General features: G+C 52.7%; 1 protein-coding gene across 3 annotated transcripts in view; it reads right to left on the reverse strand.

Moving 5' to 3' along the window:
• Positions 1-20,311, reverse strand: part of ZRANB1 (zinc finger RANBP2-type containing 1) — a 69,675-nt gene that overhangs the window by 26,958 nt on the left and 22,406 nt on the right. Inside the window, exons 2-4 of one of the 3 annotated variants that reach the window (XM_055118738.1) lie at positions 17,494-17,656; positions 16,323-16,476; positions 14,830-15,680 (exon numbers count right to left, since the gene is read on the reverse strand). In XM_055118738.1, the coding sequence (XP_054974713.1) occupies positions 14,830-15,643 (814 nt within the window). In that variant the 5' untranslated portion in view covers positions 15,644-15,680; positions 16,323-16,476; positions 17,494-17,656. The remainder of the gene's footprint in view (positions 1-14,829; positions 15,681-16,322; positions 16,477-17,493; positions 17,657-20,311) is intronic. The other 2 variants (XM_055118737.1, XM_055118739.1) reach the window with 2 other exon arrangements.

Consider the following 20,311-nt stretch of genomic DNA (forward strand, 5'->3'; position numbering starts at 1 on the left):
TTTCATTGTGGAACTGTCCACCGGGAGACTTCCATGGCCAGCGTTTAGATTCGGCCTTCTGGAACTGTGAGTTACCATGGATGGTCTTGGTCGACGTGATGAATTCAGACAGTCTCTCACCCTGATTGTTCCATTCTAGGCCATGGGTCCCAATGTGGAGTTCTTCGGGTGACCTTCTCGGACCTATCTTGGCATTAAAATCACCAACAATGGTCTTGTAGAAGGTGTGGTCTTCTTTATAGAACTTCTCCAGTTCCATGTTGAACCTCTCAATCTCTTCTTCATCATAGTTGGAAGTTGGTGCGTAGACGATGAAGACAGAAACTGCCGGCAGTGAGCCACATCTATTCAAGCGTAATCGTCCAATTCAGGTTGTTAGGCATTCAAATGAATCGATGCTGATGGCCAAGTTCGTGTTAACAAGGACACCGACGCCACCAATGCCTCTGTTGTCGCATGTTCCGAGGAACAATTCTTCTCCAGTGTCGAAAATGGCATGATGTGCTGGAGAGATAGCACAGCGGGTAGGGCGTTTGCCTTGCACGCGGCCAACCCGGGTTCAAATCCCAGCATCCCATATGGTCTCCTGAGCACAGCCAGGCGTAATTCCTGAGTGCAGAGCCAGGAGTAACCCATGTGCATCGCCAGGTGTGACCCAAAAAGCCAAAAAAAAAAAAAAGAAAAGAAACTGAAAATGGCGTGATGTGATTGATGTCTCCTCGTTTCAGTCAGACCAATGATGTCATACTTGATCTTCTGCGCTTGCACCATCAGGTCCTCGATGGATGCTTCTGATGCCAGTGTCCGTGCGTTGAAAGTAAAGACAATCATCTTAGTCTTTCTTCATTTTGGCAGTCTCGTTCGTCCCCAAGGTTTTTTCAGCCTCTCTTTGCTCATCTTTCTTAACGCTGCCGTATTGGGGGCTCTTTCGGTGACAGGTGAATGAGGGCCAACTGTTGTTACTGTTGTTGGCATATCGAATACGCGACGGGTAGCTTGCTAGGCTCTGCCGTGCAGGCTCAATACTCTCGGTAGCTTGCCGGGCTCTCCGAGAGGGACGGAGGCTTTTTGGGCGGCCTCCAATCGCCCTTAGAGGTGTTACCATGGTTCACACTAAATTTGAACCCTATCAAATATGGTATGGGAATAATAGGTATTAAGTGTTTTATGGTGTGTCGCAAAGCGTCCGCGCGGTCCGGAGAGCAACCTGGAGGGTGGCGGTGTCTGGGTAGTGGATGTAGTGGGGGTCGGCCAGTGAGGTATTTACCTTGGGTAGGGTGGGGCATCTGGGTTGGACCCCTCCCTCAAATGCCGGGGATTGGAGGAGGCAGACAGAGGATCTTGTTTCTTCCTGCACTAACATAGGCCTCAGCAACCTGGGCCCTACGCAAGCAGGATGAGAACGCTATTCGGGTATCCCAAAGAGGAATCGAAAGAGCTATGCTGGGAATATCATGTCTCACTCAAGTGAGAGACGGAATCCGGAGTTCTGACCTCCGTCGATGGTCAAAAATCAGGGATGCTGTCTCGTTTGCCAGGGCATCAAAAATCAGATGGGCCAGTCATGTAATGCGATTCAGAGACGACCGCTGGACTACAGCTGTTACTGACTGGATTCCACGGGACGTCAGAAGACCTCGTGGCTGCCCACCAACTAGATGGTCAGATTTCTTCGTCAAATCTCTGAGTGAACGATTTGAGGCTCTTTCTGTTCCTGGTGCGAGCAGGTATCACTGGGCTGCACTAGCTCGCGACAGGGACAAATGGAGATGTTACTGGCGCCCGCTCGAGCAAATCGAAGGTCGACGAGACTACAAGTGATACAAGTGAAGTATTTGTTTTTAAATTTTGTTTAAAAAACATTGGGGGGGGTCAGAGTGATAGTACAGCAAGTAGGGCATCTGCCTTACATGTGGCTGACCCAGGTTCAATCCCCGGCATCCCATATGGTCCCCCAAGCACCGCCAGGAGTAATTCCTGAGTGCAGAGCCAGGAGTCGATTCTGAGCATCGCCGGGTGTGACCCAAAAATGGAACAACGGGGGGAGGGAAGAATGGGAGGGCCGAAGAGACAGGAAAAAGGCATCTGCCATCCTGTGTGGTTCCCAAGCCCCGCCAGGAGTAACCCCTGAGCACTCACAAGTGTGGCCCAAAAACAAAACAAGATATTCCGGATTTCACAGCCGTGTTCGGGTCATTCAATCCTCTGCTTTCCTGAAGGCTTGTTGCTGCTGTTGCTTTGCGGGGGAACCCGCCCACCCAGCCAGGGCTCCCGGAAGCCCAGAGCTCACCCGGCAGTGCCCGGGCACTGGGTGGACCAGGGTGGAACCTGAGCCTTGCACATGCTCAGAGTCCCTGGAGCTACCTCCTCAGAGGAGTGAGTGGCTTTTAAATAATTAAAGCCATGACTGAAGTCAGCGATGTGTGTTCCAGGTCTGAAATGACACCGCCCTCCTCTCCTCCCCGCGAGACGTTTACGCACCATCACTAGCTGGCAAGCCCCAGAGCCTTCACTGGTAACAGGAATTGCACCTGATACACTGAGGGCAACCACAGGAGTCCCCTGCTGGGACTCTAGCTCTGCCCTGGACAGATGAAGAAGGAAAGGAGGGGAGAGGGGCCGGAGGGAGAGAAGAGCTTCCCCTCTCAAGTATCATCTGGCTTTCTGAGAACTCAGTCACTAAACACTGTGACAGAAAATGTTTTAGGTACAGTGTCCTAAGATCCTAATCCTGACAAAGGCTCAAGGATAAATGAACTCTGGGAAGCTGCACTGTTGTGCTGCACATCGGTGCCTTTCCCAGCGGTGCTGGACACAGCAAGCACGTGTGCGTGCGTGCGTGCGTGTGTGAGTGTGAGTGTGTGTGTGTGTGCGCGTTAGGGGGGCTGGGAGCGAGCAGTGAGGCGCAAGCTTGCCGTGCACGCGCAGACAGTTCAACCCTGGGCACCACACAGGGCCCCTCCCACTCCCTGATCCTTGCCAGCTGTCACCGCTGGGCACAGAGCCAGGAGAGTGCCCTCAAGAAGTATGGTAAGCACCCCCACCCCGCCCCCGGGCCCAAAACCGAACCAAGCAACCCGGAAGCAGGCTGGGACGGAAAGACAGCCGTCGGCGCGGCAGCCAGCACCCAGCCACGGCCATACAAGGCGCTGCCGCACTCGGGCGGCTTCCTCTCCTTTTACGGCTGGCAGAGGCCTGCGCGCCACAGAGCGGCTGCGTCTATTAAAAGCTTTTAATACAATACTCTGGCTGCAACCATGCTACAAGTGGGTGGGGGAACTCAACTGTTTTCGATGTCAAAGGTAAGTCAGACCCAGGCCTCCCCACCGCCCCGTCAGCCTGTTCACATACGTGAAGTATGTGCTGAGGGCAAAGGACACTACATCAAAGGGTACCTTTCGGTACAATCCCCCAGCTGTCATCAAGACAAAATCAAGTTTACACTTAAAGTGGTCTATCAACAGCCTGGAATAAATCCAAAACTTACAAAACTAATGCCTTCAATCCATGAGAACAGGGACCAACTCCATCGAGACCCCGAGTGCAGGAGATGACATCTCAAGCTGGAACGCCAGAGCACAGCTCTGCGTCTGCGTGACGACTCAGAAGTGATGCTAGCCAGGAAGGCATTCCACGGTTCGCAAACATTTTCAAAACACTGAGGCTGGAGCAACAGCCCCGGCAGGTAGCCGCCAACTCAGGTTTGATCCCAGCACCCCGAGCCCGCCGGGAGTAAGCCCTAAGCACCTGTGGATGAGACCCAGAAACAAAAACAAACCAAAAAAAGTAAGACATAGAACAACCCATCCAAATGTATGTGGGATATCAAGCCAAAACACAGGTGAACACGAATCCACCCAAATGCCATTCTGACACCAAGTTCAAACCACAGGGTGTAATCAGAGTGTGGGAAATATTCTCAATTGTCAGGTTACCTCAGGACATGGTCATCAATTTCATAAAGGACATATTTAGCTGACTTTAGAAAAAAGCACTGAAAACAAACATATTCACAGGCCAGCTAACATTCGGAAGTTCAGAAAACAGCCTTTCAACCCTATCAAAGCAAAAGAAATGTGAAGGTACTACGATGTACAAGAAATACAGATCTGGGGCTGGAGTGATAGCACAGCGGGGAGGGCATTTGCCTTGCACGCGGCCGACCTGGGTTTGATTCCCAGCATCCCATATGGTCCCCTGAGCACCGCCAGGAGGAATTCCTGAGTGCAGAGCCAGGAGTAACCCTGAGCATCACCGGGTGTGACGCCAAAAAAAAATTAAAAAAAAAAAAAAAAGGAATAAAGATCTCAGGAGCCAGAGCAGTAACACAGCAGGGAGGGTGGGGCCGTGCACGTGCGTCAATCCCCAGCACCCCACATGGCCCCGCAGCGCTACCTGAAGTGCTTCCTGAGTGCAGAGCCGGAGGAACCCTGAGCACTGCGGGGTGTGACCATGGGGGGGGGGGGGGGGTCACCTGTGACTCCGGTAGCAAACCACTTTCAACCACACCGAAATCTGCACTAATGAAGTGACTTCTGGAAAGGCCCCGGGGCGAGGGCTGGTCTCCAGGCAAACTCACGACCAGATTCAGGCTCTGAGCTCTCCACACGCCGTCAAGGGCTGACAAATGAACCCCTCACCTAGGTCACAAAGCGCACAGGACCCAGCCTGACAGCAGACGACGGTGCGGGAGAGCCAGATTCCCCACACGGGCACGAGAAGCTGCGAGTCCTTCGCTTGCCCCGTGCCCCCCACGCGGCTGTTCATGGACTGAACCCTTCTGGTCCGTGCAGGGTATGGTCCCAAACCCCTGTGTGCACCTGCAACCACGAGAATGCCCAGCGTAGTACCCACTGTTCTTCCCTTACAGACCCCTACGCCCAGCCCGTGAGCACACAGAGACGAGCAGCAGGAGCAGCAGACAGACAAGCCCGGAGTAGTCTGCAGAGAGCCGGGCACGGCCGCTGTCCCTCCCAGGGTCCTGCTGCTTCGCGGAGCCCATGCACAGGGGGATGGATGGATAAAGAAATCATAATCCACAGGCCCTCCCAGCCGACTGATTCAAAGAGGGGGCTTCGGAAACCCCCGGGCGTTTCTCTGGCGAGCACTGTGGGCCGAGCCTGTGGAGTCTGACGCCATCTCCCAGCGCACAGGGTCTCCAAAGCCGGGGCCTGAGCTGAAACCGCGTGGTCTGGGGAACGTCCCCCCACCCAGGCCCACACAGCTGGCACCCGGAGTGCGGAGTGGGCTGCGGCTGGAGACACAGAACTGACCCACAGTTCTGCTCGAGAACCGTCTGAGAGAACAGAGCCTCGTGGCCCCCTGCCAGCTGCTCTGCTGCGGCCCCTCCCCCAAAGAGCCAGACTGTCTCCGTCAAGGGGCTGACACTGGCCACGCTCGATGCCTCTGAATCATGCACGATGCTATTTGGGGCCAGGGATGACACAGTGCAGGGAGCACCTGCCTTGCCCAGCGCCTGCCGCCTGCCCAGCGGCACCCAGTCTGGTCTCGTCCAGACCCCAGCGGCCTGCAGAGCACAAGCCACGTGCACTGTCAACCCCCGGGAGCACCAGAGGGAGCACCGCCCCGACCCGGAGCAGCATAATCACCACAGCTGATGGGAGTGTTGAAACCCCCAAACATGTCATCTGGCAGGCACAGGACTAAGCACACGCGTGACGGCCCGTCAGCACACCAGGAGGAAAAATCCACACAGGCACACGCGTTCTGTTGCTGCAATCCCACTCCAGACTCGGGCGGTACTCCTGAACACACCCGATGTGAAGCCCGCAGCCCGGAGTACGGGCTATGACTCACAGACCTCAGACGAGTGAGTCCGTGGGCCCGAGTCCCAGCACTGAGAGGAAAATTAAGGAGTAATAAAATCTACGAAAGCGCTATTTTAAAGTCACGCAGAGATGAGAAGTTCAGAATGCGTCTCCCAGGCCTGGATCCAGGCGCCCCCCGGGAACTTCCGGGACGTCCCTGCTTCTCAAGAGGACTTTCCCCGGGGCTGGAGTGAAGGCACGGCGGGCAGCGTGTTTAAGGACCCCAAGGAGTTATCCCTGAGCCAAGAGCAAGCCCCAGTTCCTCTGGGTGAGGCCCCAAACAAACCCCAAGACAGCACTTCCCCCTTGGCCTCCCTTCCCTGGGGCGGGGGCTGGTGTGACCGGGACTCCCTGGGTGACAGGGACTCGCGGTGGCACGACAGGAGCTGCACTCTTCCCACTGAGGGGGTCCCACAGTGCTCGTGGGGGTCCTGCTCCCTCATCCGGAGGGAGCCACCTGGCGCGCCCCACAGGTCCACCTGCCTGCCTGATGGCAGTGAAGCAGACCAGCCCCGACTCCCCGTCTTTCTGACAGACGGCGGGCTGCCTCGCCCTGGGCCCAGCCGGGCAGGTCTCAGAGGGAGACACAGCAGCAGAGTCTAAGACCCGTCAGAGACGAGGAAAAGTCAGAGTCCAGGTTCCTGTTTTCACAAGCGTCTTCAATGGCCTTTTGGGGGGGCAGGGGAGGAGGCAAAGGGATTGGACCACACCCAGTGGTGCTCCTGGCTCTGTGCTCAGCGACCACTCCTGGTGGTGCCGGGGGACCACATGGGATGCCAGAGATGAAACCAGGGTTGGCCTCAGGCCAGGCCCACAGCCGCCCGCTGTGCTGTGGCTGCAGCCCCCACTCCGGACAGCCCCAGGCAGGGAAAGCGTCATCGTGCGTGCAGCCCTCGGGGATTAACTCCTGGCACCTCGTATGGCCCCCCGGGCACAGCCCCGAGTGACCCCACAGTGCAAAGATAGCCCCAAAACACACAAGCCAAACAGCGGGCTGCTGTGAGCCCAGCAGGCCCAGTACAGAGAGCTGGGAGCCAGGGACACAGCCCACCAGGCTCAGGGACGAGGGAAGCAGACAGCTGCCACACGTAGTCAAGGCGACAGGTGCCATGAAGGAAACTGGAACTGGGGCACAGGCTGCGGGCCAGGCCCGAAAGGTCTCACTGGAAACCATCGTGGAGAACCAAGGAAGGAAGCAATTTCGGGAACCACCAGAGAAAGAGCAGCCCCGCCCCGCCCCCTCCCCCGGGGTGGGAGACAGTCTGCGGAGCAGGGGTGCAGGGCAGCCCAGGGGCTGGGAGCTGAGCTAGTGACCGCCGTGGGGCAGCTGGGCAGGGAAGCTAGTGAGGACCGAGGGGCAAGGCAAGTGCAGACACGGGGCTAGTCTGAAGGTGGAGGCAGGAATATCCCTCACAAAGACAGAAAAAGGATGGGGCTGGAGCAATAGCACAGTGGGGAAGGCGTTTGCCTTACACTCGGCCGACCTGGGTTCGATTCCCAGCATCCCATATGGTCCCCTGAGCACCGCCAGGAGTGATTCCTGAGTGCAGAGCCAGGAGTAACCCCTGAGCATCGCCGGGTGTGACCCAAAAACAAAAACAAAACAAAACAAAGACAGAAAAAGGAACCGCGAACCCCTGCGCTGAGTCCAGCGAATGGAGACAGCCGCCACAGGACAGGCGGGCAGAGTCTGGACCCAGCTTCTGGTAAGGCCAATGTTAAGTCGGGGTTCCTGTCCACCTTGTTTTCCTTCTCAGAGGACCGGGCTGGGCCACAGGACGAGTTCCTGTCCGGGCGAGAGCCCCACGCCTCTGCTCCGAGCCCAGCCAACACTGGCGGGTGTGTGAGCGCCACAGCTCCGGTGCGGCTCCCAGTCCAAGGACAGGCTCCGGCTCCATCCCTGGCGTCACGCGGCCCCAGAGCACCACCAGGCCGACCACACTGAAACAGAGAAAGTGCAAGGGCTGGAGTGACAGCACGGCGGGCGGGGCGTTAGCCATGAGGGCGCCCAACCAGGCGAGGTCCCTGTTAGCCCACGTGTCCCCCGAGCACCGAGCACTGCCAGGAGCAACCTCTGAGCATTACTGGACGTGCCCCCGGCCCTCACCAAAAAGAAAAGTAAAAGCAAGTGCAAGTGCTGGTCAGGAGAGCCCGGAGCGCACACGTGTGAACATGGGGTGCGGGGAGCACGGGAGCACAACTAAGGACAGCCCTGGCGCCAGGCTGAGCGCGTGAGCACGGGGCTGCGAGCCTGCCGAGCGCAAGCAAAGGCTGGAGCACCGTGTCACAGCAGGAGCGCGACCCCCAGTCTCCCTCAGAACTGGAGGGGAGAGGAGTGACCCCATAAGGGGCAGAAACGGAGTGGGGGTCAGGATTAGTGCTCAGGCAAGTCCACCAGCACCAACAGGACCTCCCGGGAAATAAATACCTGGCTCCAAGCCGCAGACACAGAACTCACCTCTGCCCTCCGCCAGCTCCCACGCCCGGATTCCACATCTGCTGATGTCAGCCTGAGATAGGGTGGGTGAAACCGACACGCGGTCGTGCAAAGGCAACTGAGGCAGCGCCTGCTCACATCCTCCTCCCTACCCCATCGCCTACAAAGCTGGCCTGAGGCTGATACTTTTTCCTCCAATTCCAAGTAAGTCTCACATTTTATCCTGAGTACCAACAGTACACTCAATTACACACTTTTATTGAATAAACACACTTGATTCTTCCCTGATTTTGCAGGGTGGGGGCTACTGGCGCCGGGGCTGTGTTCAGGGCTTATTCTGGGTACTGCTCAAGGGTCACTCCCGGGGCATCAGGGTGCTGGCACCGTACGTGGTGCCAAGGACTGAACCAGGGCCAGCCACGTGCCAGGCAAGAGCCTCACCCCTGTACTATCTCCCCAATCCCAAGAAATTAGTATTTCAGAGCACGTGTTGCTGAACTGAGCACTAGAGATTTTTTTAATACCTGACATAAAAATGAGCTATAAGGCACCATCAAAACTAATTAAAATGGAAACACAGACAAGTATTTAAGAAGTTCATCTCCAGTACCTACAAACTACTGTTACAATCAGTATTAAAAAGTAAAATGAAGGACTGAAGCAATAACACAGCGGGTAGGGCGTTTGCCTTGCACGCGGCCGACCCAGGTTCGATCCCCAGTATCCCATATGGTCCCCCAAACAATTCCTGGAGTAATTCCTGAGTGCAGGAGTAGCCCCTGAGCATGCCAGGTGTGAACCAAGAAGCCCCAACAAACAAACAAATTAAAACAAAGAGTTTAAGATGTCAGAGATGTTTTCAAATCAGAGCCACATCTGCTTTCATACCAGCTCAGAACAGGAACATACAGTAGCACTGGAGTCCAGTTGTTCATCGATTTGCTCGAGCGGGCACCAGTAACGTCTCCATTGTGAGACTTGTTGTTACTGATTTTGGCATATGGAATACGCCACGGGGAGCTTGCCAGGCTCTGCCACGCGGGCGGGATACTCTTGGTAGCTTGCCGGGCTCTCCGAGGGGGACGGAGGAATCGAACCCGGGTCAGCTGCATGCAAGGCAAACGCCCTACCCGCTGTGCTATTGCTCCAGTCCAAGAACATATAGTACACAGACAAAAATATTAGCTGACAGAAAATACAGAAATCACATTTCCAGGAATCAAAAACTTGGGCCTAAGAACCCAGAAACTCTGGGATGAAAACAGAACTTAAAGGAAAAGAAATTGTTAAAAATAAAGACCAAATTCTACAGTCTACTGAGCGTTCTCTCTCCCTGCACGTTGCCCACTCGGGTCTGACCCCCGGCAGCCCAGATGGTTCCAAGCCCGCCAGGAGGGGGTCCCTGGGTGCAGAGCCAGGAGCAAGCCCTAAGCACCACTGCCATGTGCCCCAAACTCAAAAATAAACATATAAATTTCCAAAAAAGAATTCATCACTGTAAGAATGCAAAAAGGTCCAAGATGATGGGGCGGGGGAGGGGAGCACCAAGAAAGCAGCCGTCACAGAGGCAAGCAGTGACCGGCCCGAGAGACAGCCCGGGGGATGGATTCAGCACGCGCTCACTTCACAGGCAGGGCCCGGGATCAGCCCCCAGCGCCAGCCAGGAGCAACCTGAGGACAGCAAGTGGCCCCCGGGGACTGCCAGGTAGGACCCAAAAGATACCAAGGAAACCCCCGGTGAGAAGCAGGAGAGACGGCGGAGGAGACAGCGCTCAGACGCCTGGCGCCGGAGCACAGCTGAGCCGTGTGGCAGGGACCCTGGATCGAGCCCTGGCTCGGGGAGTTTCAAGCATCACCGCCGGGTGTGGGAGCCAGAGCAATAGTACAGCGGGGAGGGCGCTGGCCTTGCGTGTGGCCGACCCGGGCTGGAACCCGGCACCACATGACTCCCCAGGCGATCCCTGAGTGCAGAGCCAGGAGCAGGCCCCAAGCACAGCTGGGTGTGGCCCCCAAAACAAAAACCACAACAAAGGTTCATCACCTGATATATTTTTCACCAGAACAACTCACACTCCTGGACCGGAGGGAGAGCCGAGGACGGGACGCTTCAGCTTTTTGGCGTGGGCGCTTTGGGGGGATGACACGCTTTTTGAGTCACACCTGGTGATACTCAGAGGTCACCTGCTGGCTCTGTACTCAGAAATTGCTCCTGGGAGTGCTCGGGGACCAAGCCCAGGTTGGCCGCATGCAAGGCGAACACCGTCCCCACCGCAGTAATGCTCCGGCCCAAGGAAGCTCGGATGGCGCACAGGCGACCCAGTTCACCCGGGTCCACCCTCAGAACCGCAGAGGACCCCAAGCACCACCAAGAATGATCCCTGAGCACCACCGGGTGCTGGCCAAATCCCACCTCCCTGCCAAAACACATCAAAAACCCAAACTGAAATTCCTCCCAATTTAGTCTTAGCAAATTCTATAGTTACACCCTCCATAACCAATGGATTTTCTCTGTCATCAGAGATAAGAAATGGATCCCAGGGGCGTCTAGGAACCACTCGGGGTCAAGTGGCCGGAAGTGTTCCAGCAATGCTGTTTGCTCCACACAAAGTGCTCCGTCTCCAAAACCACCACCATGAGGTGTATAACCCCGCTGAACCCTGTGAGACCCAACGCAACCCCCAGAGCACCAAAACCAAAGTGTGCCACCACCACAGAGGAGGCAAGGGCCAGTCGGGCTGCACGCACGCGCTCTGCAGGAGCAGCCCGGGCTCGACCCTGCACCAGTCCCCAGAGCATGCCAGGCGTGGCCCCCAAAAGGGGAGATACAGTAAATCACACATTACACACAGCAAAGGCGGGAGACTTGCATGCTCACAAAACACTGAAATTCAGGACTCAGAATTCCCTGCAGGGCCAGAGCGACACCCCAGAAGGGGACCCTCTGCCCGGCAGGCACCAACCCACCTTCAATCCCGGCCCCCTAGGGTGCCCTGAGCACCACTGGTGTGGCCCAAAACACAAAAAAACAAACAAAATCCCTGACCAAAAACAATGGCAAAGTAAGCAACCCATGCAATTAACTCAAGTCATAAAATTTCATTATCTAACCTCTATTTTAAAAAGAAAAATACTGAGTAGCCAAATAGCTCCTCGGTGAATTGTAACACTAATTATTAACTCCACTGTCAATAACTGGAGAAAACTTTGCTCTCCCAATACGCCACTGTCCTCTTAACAGCTCTGACTCAGGAGCTGGGGCCAGCACCCAGAATCTCTCAGGAAAGCAGGAAAGCCACGAAGCACAGAAACAACTGCTCTGTGAAATCAGTTCCATAAAGCTTGCAAATATTTGCTACGTGACATTCATGTGAAGTTCACGGCAGCATTTTCAAGGTCAATATGATGTTTGCTCAAGTTCTTGGAGTCACACCTTCCCGTGATATTTTTAACTTCTGACTAAAGCTCCCATCATCACCAGGTGCTGCCACTGTTTACAAACACGGGGCAGCCTGGGGAACACATCTGGTCACACAGAGAGCAGCAAGTTTTAATCTCCAGGTATACACTTTACTCACGGCAGAGCCTGGCAAGCTACCTGTGGCATATTCGGTATGCCAAAAACAGTAACAATGATGGGCTTCATTCCCCTGACCCCGAACGCCACAGGGACGAATGGAGACGTTACTGGCACCCGCTAGAGCAAATCATGAGCAACTGGACGACAGTGATACAGTGATACATTTCACTGCTGCTGATTTAATGGCTTTAACTTAAAAGCTATTAGCCCACCCCCCGCCAGGCCCAGAGAGAGTAAAGAACACAAGGCATTTGCACAGCACGCAGCAGATGTTTTAATTGCAGAAAACAGGCCACTTTCGTCAAGACTGCAGGACACCTCCCGGCCCTGTCCCAGGTGGAAGGGAACCCACTGGGCCAGAGACTGCAGAGCCAGACTCGCACCTCCCGGCCCTGTCCCAGGTGGAAGGGAACCCACTGGGCCAGAGACTGCAAAGCCAGACTCGCACCTCCCGGGCCCTGTCCCCGGTGTAAGAGCGGAAATCATTGGGCCAGAGGTTGTCGTTTCAATTTTGATGCAGCTGTTGACCCCAATTCGGGAAACCTGCAAGGGGGCCAGCCCCAGGCCCCGCAAACTCAGGGGATGTTCCCAGTTGCAGCCCCTCTCCCCAGTGTGGAGTTTCAGAGCTCCAGTCAGTAGACTCCTGCAGCCAGTGACGGCAGGAAGCGCAGCTTTGGATATTTCCTGCCCTGATAGATTACTATAACCCCTGCCCAGTGTCCCTGCAAATTAAATTCTAGTGTAAAGGGACCAATTCCACCAGGCGCTGTAGGCCTACTCTTAGGGAAAGCAGTTGGACTTTAAGGGAACACTGCGGCTTTAAGCCCACCACCTCTCCGTATTCAGTGCACACATGGCGCGTTAAAAAAAAAAAAAAGCAGGTACTTCCCCACTGAATGTATGGGGGAAACTCCTCCTAGGAGGATAAGTACGCTTATCTTTTAACAGGTAACAGACCCACAAAGAAAATTTGGGTTCCGCAACGTCTCGTTAGAAGTCGAATTGATTCACCGAATTCAACCCTCAAACCTTCAGAAACTACTTAAGCCTCTAAACTCCAGTCAGCCAATCCGATTTCAGCTGGAAGTCGCAAGGAAATCCGAGGAGAGTCAGCATCAGAGAAACGGCAAAAAAGAACTTCTAGCTTCTTTACAAGACTGCCTGACAATTTGTCAGACTTCTGACTGAAATCCTCCAGAGACTCAGTGATGTGACCACCACCATTGCTGTTGCCGGAACAGCTCTCCACACCTCATCGACATGCATGTCGTCAAAATGCGGGAGAGTGACTCTCAGCATCCCTGGACAGTGCAGGACAATGGACGCTTTATTACAAGCACTGCTCCGGGTCCAGGGGTGGACTGAAATCTTAGTACAACTAATAAGACTGTATTGTGATTTGGAATTGTGCCTCTAATTCAAATTTTTGTATTTTTGTGAAAAAAAAAAAGGGGGGGGGAGATGTAGGATAACATGGGGTTTGTCCTTTCAGCCTTGCCGCAGGGAACTTAGTTTACCTTAGAGCAACGGCCTTTCTGTATGGACACAGGAAGACAGTTAATATTATGCTTCATAACTTGGGAGATGATTGATTCCAATATTTACTCTTGGGCATCTGCTTTCTCGACTCAGTTGCCCTTGGTTCCTAGCACCGCAAAAGCAGGGTCCTGACGAGGGACAGAAAGGACCCAGGGCAAGCTGTGAACTACCCTGACATCGAAATGGGCCAAGCCAAAGCGTCACAATACTCAATTATAAGTTGAGAGCATAGTCAGACAAATGCTGTCATGATCCAAAAGTAACGAGGCGACTAGGACCCTGCAGGGGTTAGGAAGACTAACCTGGCCTGAGGACTGTGGTCTGGAATATATAGTGAATGTTCTCAGGAAGAACCACTCTTTAAGTCTGATACATCTCTTACTGTGCTCATAGAGAATGACATTGCTAGAAATATTAGAAGTAGATTTACTCCAACTATTTAAGTGGATTACTAGCTGAGGAAAGAAGAAAGCGACACACCCTGGATGGGATCCCGCCCTTGAGCGGGTCTCCTAGTAATCTGGAGTAATCTCTTTAGATGAGATTTTGTTAATCTCCTGGAGGAGTGGTCTTACCCCTCTTTGTTGGTTTGTTAATGTTCAACCCGCCTTTGTGTCACGCCTATGTGATTGCTGTATAAACTAAGACTGTAAGGGGAGAAGGGGAGAAGACACAGAAGCAGAGCGAAAGAAAATCATCAGAGCCAGAAGCAGGGGAAAGAAAGAGCAGAAAGCGAGTAAGAATCAGAGTCAGAGTCAGAAGTGAGAGTGAGTGGGGCTCCAGAGACTGACGCAGAAGGGCTCCGGAGAGAGAGATCAGAAGAGAGATTGGAAGAGACCAGAGGAGAGACGACAGAGACAGAGATAGAAGAGAGCACAGCGGCACACACAGAAAGCAGAGACCAAGGAGGAGCCATCCCGATCTGGTCCATACACAGCGGCTCGAGGGCACCGAATTCGAGCGGGCGGGGGGGGGGGGGCGGGGACAGGGAGAGAGAGGGAAGGGGGGGAGAGGGGGAGAGAGGGAGCGAGGGAGGGAGAGAGAGAGAGAGCTGCCCCTGAGAGCCCTCAAACAACGAACACACATCACATCATCCATTCCACACACACACACGCATACGCTTGTATTTTTCACAGCGAACCCCCATTTGCATCCCTGGCACCACATACGCTGGCCCAAGCACCAGCAGGAGGTACTCCTGAGCACAGAGCCAGGAACAGCCCCTGAGCATTACTGAGCGTGACTCCCCCCCAAAAAAAAGAAAGTTTTTTCTCCCTGATGATAAAGGGACATAAATGCAATGAAATTAGAGGCAACTGAAGACCGCAAATACAGAGATTCCTATACAAGACTCATGGCGAAGGGACTGAAAATAAATCTCGAATAATACCCTACTTCTCATTTTTAGTATCGTTTCCCATCCCATTCGAAAAAACGCAGAAACTTACCCACACAGGCATTGAGGAACAGCCAATCGGTCTTTTTCATCCTGTTTTTTATCTGCTTCAGCTTTTTGAAATCCACCTCGAGCTCCTCCTGGCTGCCCACAGCCCCCGCCAGCTCGATCCGCTGGAAATCCATCTTCACCTCGGAGTCCCTCTTGGCGGTGGGGGGCGACCGTCTCTGGCTGTTCCCGCCACTGCAGCTCCCCCGCCACCGAGCTCTGTCCTGCTCGTTGATGATGGAAGAAGCCTCGTCGGTCTCGGCCAACTCTATCGCCTCGAGATTATTGGGCCTGGGGTGGTCACAAACAACACACTGCTTTGCCTTGGCCCAGTTCTCATATGTGCAAACAGAACAGGTCCAGTGCTGGGTCCTTGTGTTGAGCTTATTTCTGTCATTGTATTCCTCGCAAGGGTCCACAGGGAAGGCCACTGGTCTGGAGCCAGACCCTGAGGACTGGGGAGACTCGGTAGGACTCCGGGTCCTACGCTGGGATAAACACTGGGTGCATCTGATTGCGCGGGGCCAGTTCAAGTACGTACACATGTGGCACGACCATTTATTTGCATTTTCCACGCTGTAGGAAGACTTAACCCTTGGCCTTGCACTCGAGTCCGGGCATATCAGCGGGCTGCTTCCTCCTTCGGTGCTCGAAGGATCCCAGTCTCGACCGACATCGCTCGACCCGCTTTTAAACGGATCTTCTGTGATGATTGTACCACTGGGTCTCTGCGCACGACACATGGTGCACTTGATTGCAGACGGCCAGTTTTCATACGTGCAATATTCACAAGCCCACTTAATTCCACGTTCTGACATTGTGTACTTCTTGGAGTGAGTTATGTCAGGCAGGAAGCTATAAACAATTAGGATAAGGTTATTAAAACAGGAGGTACAGGTTCACCTCTGAAAACCTGCTGTCCCCCCAATAAAAGCACCCTCCAATTACACACTACAAATTTCTCAAAAGATGCACCTAGGAATTCACACCAAAGTAGCTCTTCTTCCCCTTTCTGATTTCTAGGGAGATGCCAGGAATAAATTCCCAAAGAAAAATCTTAGACCTCCTAAGACAACGAAGTTGTACTTTGTAATGTTAAAAATATATGCAGAAAATACAGGGGTTTGCTGTGAGAGGAAGAAGTTAAAATAAAGGAAAACACTGCTGGTTAAAATTTAATTTTGGCCAGGCTATTTCCATCAACTTAGGAAAATAATAGTTTAAAAACTCAAAATGATGGGCCAGAGAGATAGGACAGTGGGGTAAGGCACTTACTTGCCTTGCAAGTGACCAACCCGGGTTCGACCCCTGGCATCCCACACACTCCCCCAGCACCGCCAGGAGTCAAGCCTGAGTGCAGAGCCAGAAGTCAGCCCTGAGAGTGACGCCCCCCTAACTCCCGACAAAAAAAAAAAAAAAAAAAAAGCCCCCAAGTGGAAGGGCAGTCATGCAAAGGAAGTATCTGAAACTCCGAAGAACGTAAGAATCTCTGCTCACACGCGTCAGCCATGGACACAGACTCTTACGCCTTCTCCGTGCAAGGTCTGCTGCACCGTCTCTCCTGTCCTGGCAGCGGCGGGGACGAGTGCGGGGGACGCGGAAAGGGAAAGCGGGGCCCTCTCTGACCGCCACCCTCAAAATCTCCTTCTGTCTGAAATACAAAAATCAAAAAACCTGCACATTACCTATGCACGGGACAGTCAGACCGACGCCAACGACCCCAAATACCACATAGTCACTCCAATATCATTTTGAATATCAATATTCAAGATGCTGAATACTTTTTAAATATTCAAAACTCAATTCCTGTTGAGAAGAGCCACTGGGCTGGAGACAGCAGAGGAGGTAGGGCGCTCGCCTGGGACACGGCTGGCCCAGCTTGGATCCCCAGCACCCATATGGGAGAAACTCCCGCGTCCAGGGCCAGGAGTAAGCCCGGAGCATCACTGGGTGTAGCCCAAGAACAAAGCAGAAAATAGTCACAGTGTAAGCCCAGATTCTAGTCCGCACACACACTACAACAGAATCAGCACTATTTTAGTTATGACCACACCCACTGATGCTCAGGAAACCACATGGCGCCAGGGATCAAAGCTGGGCTCCTACACGCCAGACCTGTGCCCCGGCCCTCGGGTCATCTCCCTGGCCCGGAGCGCCACCTTTAAAGGGTGACTTTTATAACTGATAATATTTCTGAACAAAGCAATTCATATTGCAAATTTAATGATTCTTTCTTTTATGTCTTGAATGAAGACACGTGTGGCCACTAAGGGCCACCTTTCCGTTATCTCCAATCCCGTCTCAGCCGTGTCTTGCCACACTTGGCGTTCGGAGGGCGTGGCCCAGTGGCGGCCGGAGCCGGCTCCGGGGCTCCTGGCCACACCGGGCCCCCAGTGCACCACCGGGGATCAAACTGGGTGGGGAGCAGACTTTTCTTTCTTTTTTTTTTTTTTAAACAAAACGGGGGTGGGGCGGGGGGATCCTAGAAAGAGCAACAGAAGTTTTTCCCTATTTCTCAGGGACTTTTCCAGAACCTGGAAAATTATATTTTCACCTTCTAACTGGAACGTGTCCCTGCCTGCCAAGTCCTCACATTCATGTGAACACTTAGAGACAAATGCGCTGGAAGAAAGGCTACTACTTTAGAGCTAAAATAAAAATCACTTACTACGATTTTAGTTTCCACGCTATAACCTCCACCTTGCACATAGTTAGAAAATCATGGTTTACAAATCAGACCAGACCAGATTCAGTCTTCATGCTGAGTCTGACTCCTCGGGCGACACTGCTCAGGGCGGACAGTGCTTCTGTCTGACTGTGAATAGCTACGCCTGCAAAGGAGACAGGAACTGAGTTTCACTGGAGGCCTGCCACTGTACCCAGAAGGCAGTTCTTTCTTAACTTTAATCGACTGTGTATGTTAATCCTACACACTTAGTAGTAAACTACTATAAATTTTAACACAATAAAACCCGCTTACTGGTTAGACTGGAGGGAAGGCTCATCTGAAACCCTTCACTGTGAGTGTGTGAGTGGGACTGTGTGTGTGTGTGTGTGTGTGTGTGTGTGTCCGCAAGTGTGTGAGTGTATGTGTGTGAGTGTGAGTGTGAGTGTGTGACTGTGTTTGCGTGCGTGTGTGTTTGTGTGAGTGTGTGTGCGAAACATGCGCGCGCGACAGTGCCGATGTCCCTCGGGAGCGTGCATGCCGTGGGCAGCGCTGAGACAGCCCTACCTGGATTACCTGTTACTGCCGAAGGGAGAAAGAGGAGGATGCAAGTAAGTGAAAAGTAACAGCACAATACTGCGCACATTTAGCACTGCAATCTTTCCTCTCCTTCAGCAACTACCCCTTTTCTTAACCCCGGTAGTTTATATTCACCCTGCTCTCTGTGCCAGGGGAACCCAGGGGCTCACACGTGCAAGGCAAGTGCTCTACTGCTAAGTCACATCCCCACCCAGCCCTGCTTGCACTCTCGAATGTAGCTAGCACTCATTACACAGCGTCTGACAAGTTCAGAGTGTGTTTCGGGGTGGGATGCGGCCCAGCAGTAAGCTACACGTGACCTGCGTTCAATCCCTGGCACGGGCAGGAGCTGGGCATAAGGGCAGGGAGCTGTGACCATTACGAGCGTCAGTAAAATGGACAACTGGGATTTAACAGAAATGTTCACATTCCGGAGGCAGTTTCTTCTTTAAGTTCAACAACGAAGTACAAATTACTTGCTCTGCTCATGCTACTGGAATTAAATAAATTGATCTTCACTGAATTAATGTAACAGCATAATATGTCTAAAGGTCCAAGTCTAAAACCAAAAAAAAAAAAAGCCATTAAAAAATAAAGAACCAATCTCACATATGCCTGGTGAATGGACAGCAACTGCCCAACTACAGCCTTCCCCTTCAAAACTGCAGTTAACTAAGGAATACTAAAACCAAGTTTTGACATTTTAAGAGTATTAATTATGAACTAATAACATTCTTTATTCTATGGAGAACTGAGACTGCAGAAAATTTTTTTTTTAGCAACTGAAAGCTAAAATTCATTGGCAAGGATTATTTGAGAAAGCCATTTGTACTTGCAGTAATCAGTAAGTTGAATGGAAGAATATACGTAACAGCTGAACTATGTGATTTTGCATGAATAAGATGAAATCAATGCTAAATACACTTTTTCAGATGTCAAACCTCCCAAAAAGGACATAAAAATATTCCAATAGCAACTAGCTAGCTCTAAGAGTTAAGACTGCATACTGCAGTATACCAAGTATTGAAAGCGAACATATATTCATATACCCAAGTAGGAAGCGTAATTTTATAAACCAAATTTTTCTAATTTTGCATATAAATTTTCTAAACTCTATCCAATATATCATACTTCGACTAAGTGGAACAATAACCTGCATACGCTGGACCTTCTTTAGGGGGAAGGAGATGGAACTCTGAGCTCTCAGAACAAACACCTGCGGTTCTCAGAGCACTGCCAGGTTCCGCCTGGCGGCCAGCGGCCCAGGAAGCCAGTGGCACATCAGCAAACGGTGGAGTGCATCAGCCAGGGTCCACCTGAATCCCCAACTGCTTCCAATGGCGTATTTCCCAGTTCACACTACAAGATCTACAATGAAGTCGACTCCACAGAAGTGGTCAAATTCCCCCCACACCTTCTAGACCCAGGAAAGAAGCGAAGAGGTGAAACACTCCTTTACCAACTCTAAACTGCTTTAGGAAAATTTAAAATCAAATTCATTTGCCAGCTCCTTTCAAAGGATGGGAACTTATTCGAAAGGAGAAGTAACAGCAGTTTTCTGTTTGTTTTGCTTCCGGGCCACACCTGGTGGTGCTCAGGGCTCACTCCTAGGGGGGCTTGAGGACAGGCGGGTGCTGGGAATCGAGCCCCAATCAGGCAGACGAGCACGGCAGGTGCCTGCCCGCTGGACTACTTCGCTGGCCCCATAGCGCCAGGTTTGTTTTTTTTAACTTTTTATGTATTTGGTGGGGGTTGTTTTGGGGGCACCCCCGGCAGTGCTCAGGCGGGAAGCACCAGGAAGCGGGGACCACACCCTCCCACTGTCCTACTGCGCCAGCCAAGACACCAGTTCCTAACTAGCTTCACCAGTGCAAGTCTGTGTCTCCTAATGTATCAGGTAAGTAGGGTGAGTGTGACTGGCGCCACAAGCATCAACATAAATACATGAGGATTTTAAAATGCTCATAAATTGTGGAGCTCATGCCCAATTCAGTTTCACAGCTTAATCAATGGCTGAATAAATAGCAGTGCTCCTACATTATAAAATTAAAAAAATACTCATAGGGGCTGGAGCGATAGCACAGCAGGGAGGGCATTTGCCTTGCACGCGGCCGACCCGGGTTCGATCCCCAGCATCCCATGTGGTCCCCCAGCACCGCCAGGAGTAATTCCTGAGTGTAGAGCCCTGTGCATCACTGGGTGTGACCCGAAAAGAAAAAAAAAAAAAAAAACCAACCTCCTA

This window comes from Sorex araneus, chromosome 11, assembly GCF_027595985.1.
Source record: "Sorex araneus isolate mSorAra2 chromosome 11, mSorAra2.pri, whole genome shotgun sequence".
NCBI classification, from domain to species: Eukaryota; Metazoa; Chordata; class Mammalia; order Eulipotyphla; family Soricidae; genus Sorex; species Sorex araneus.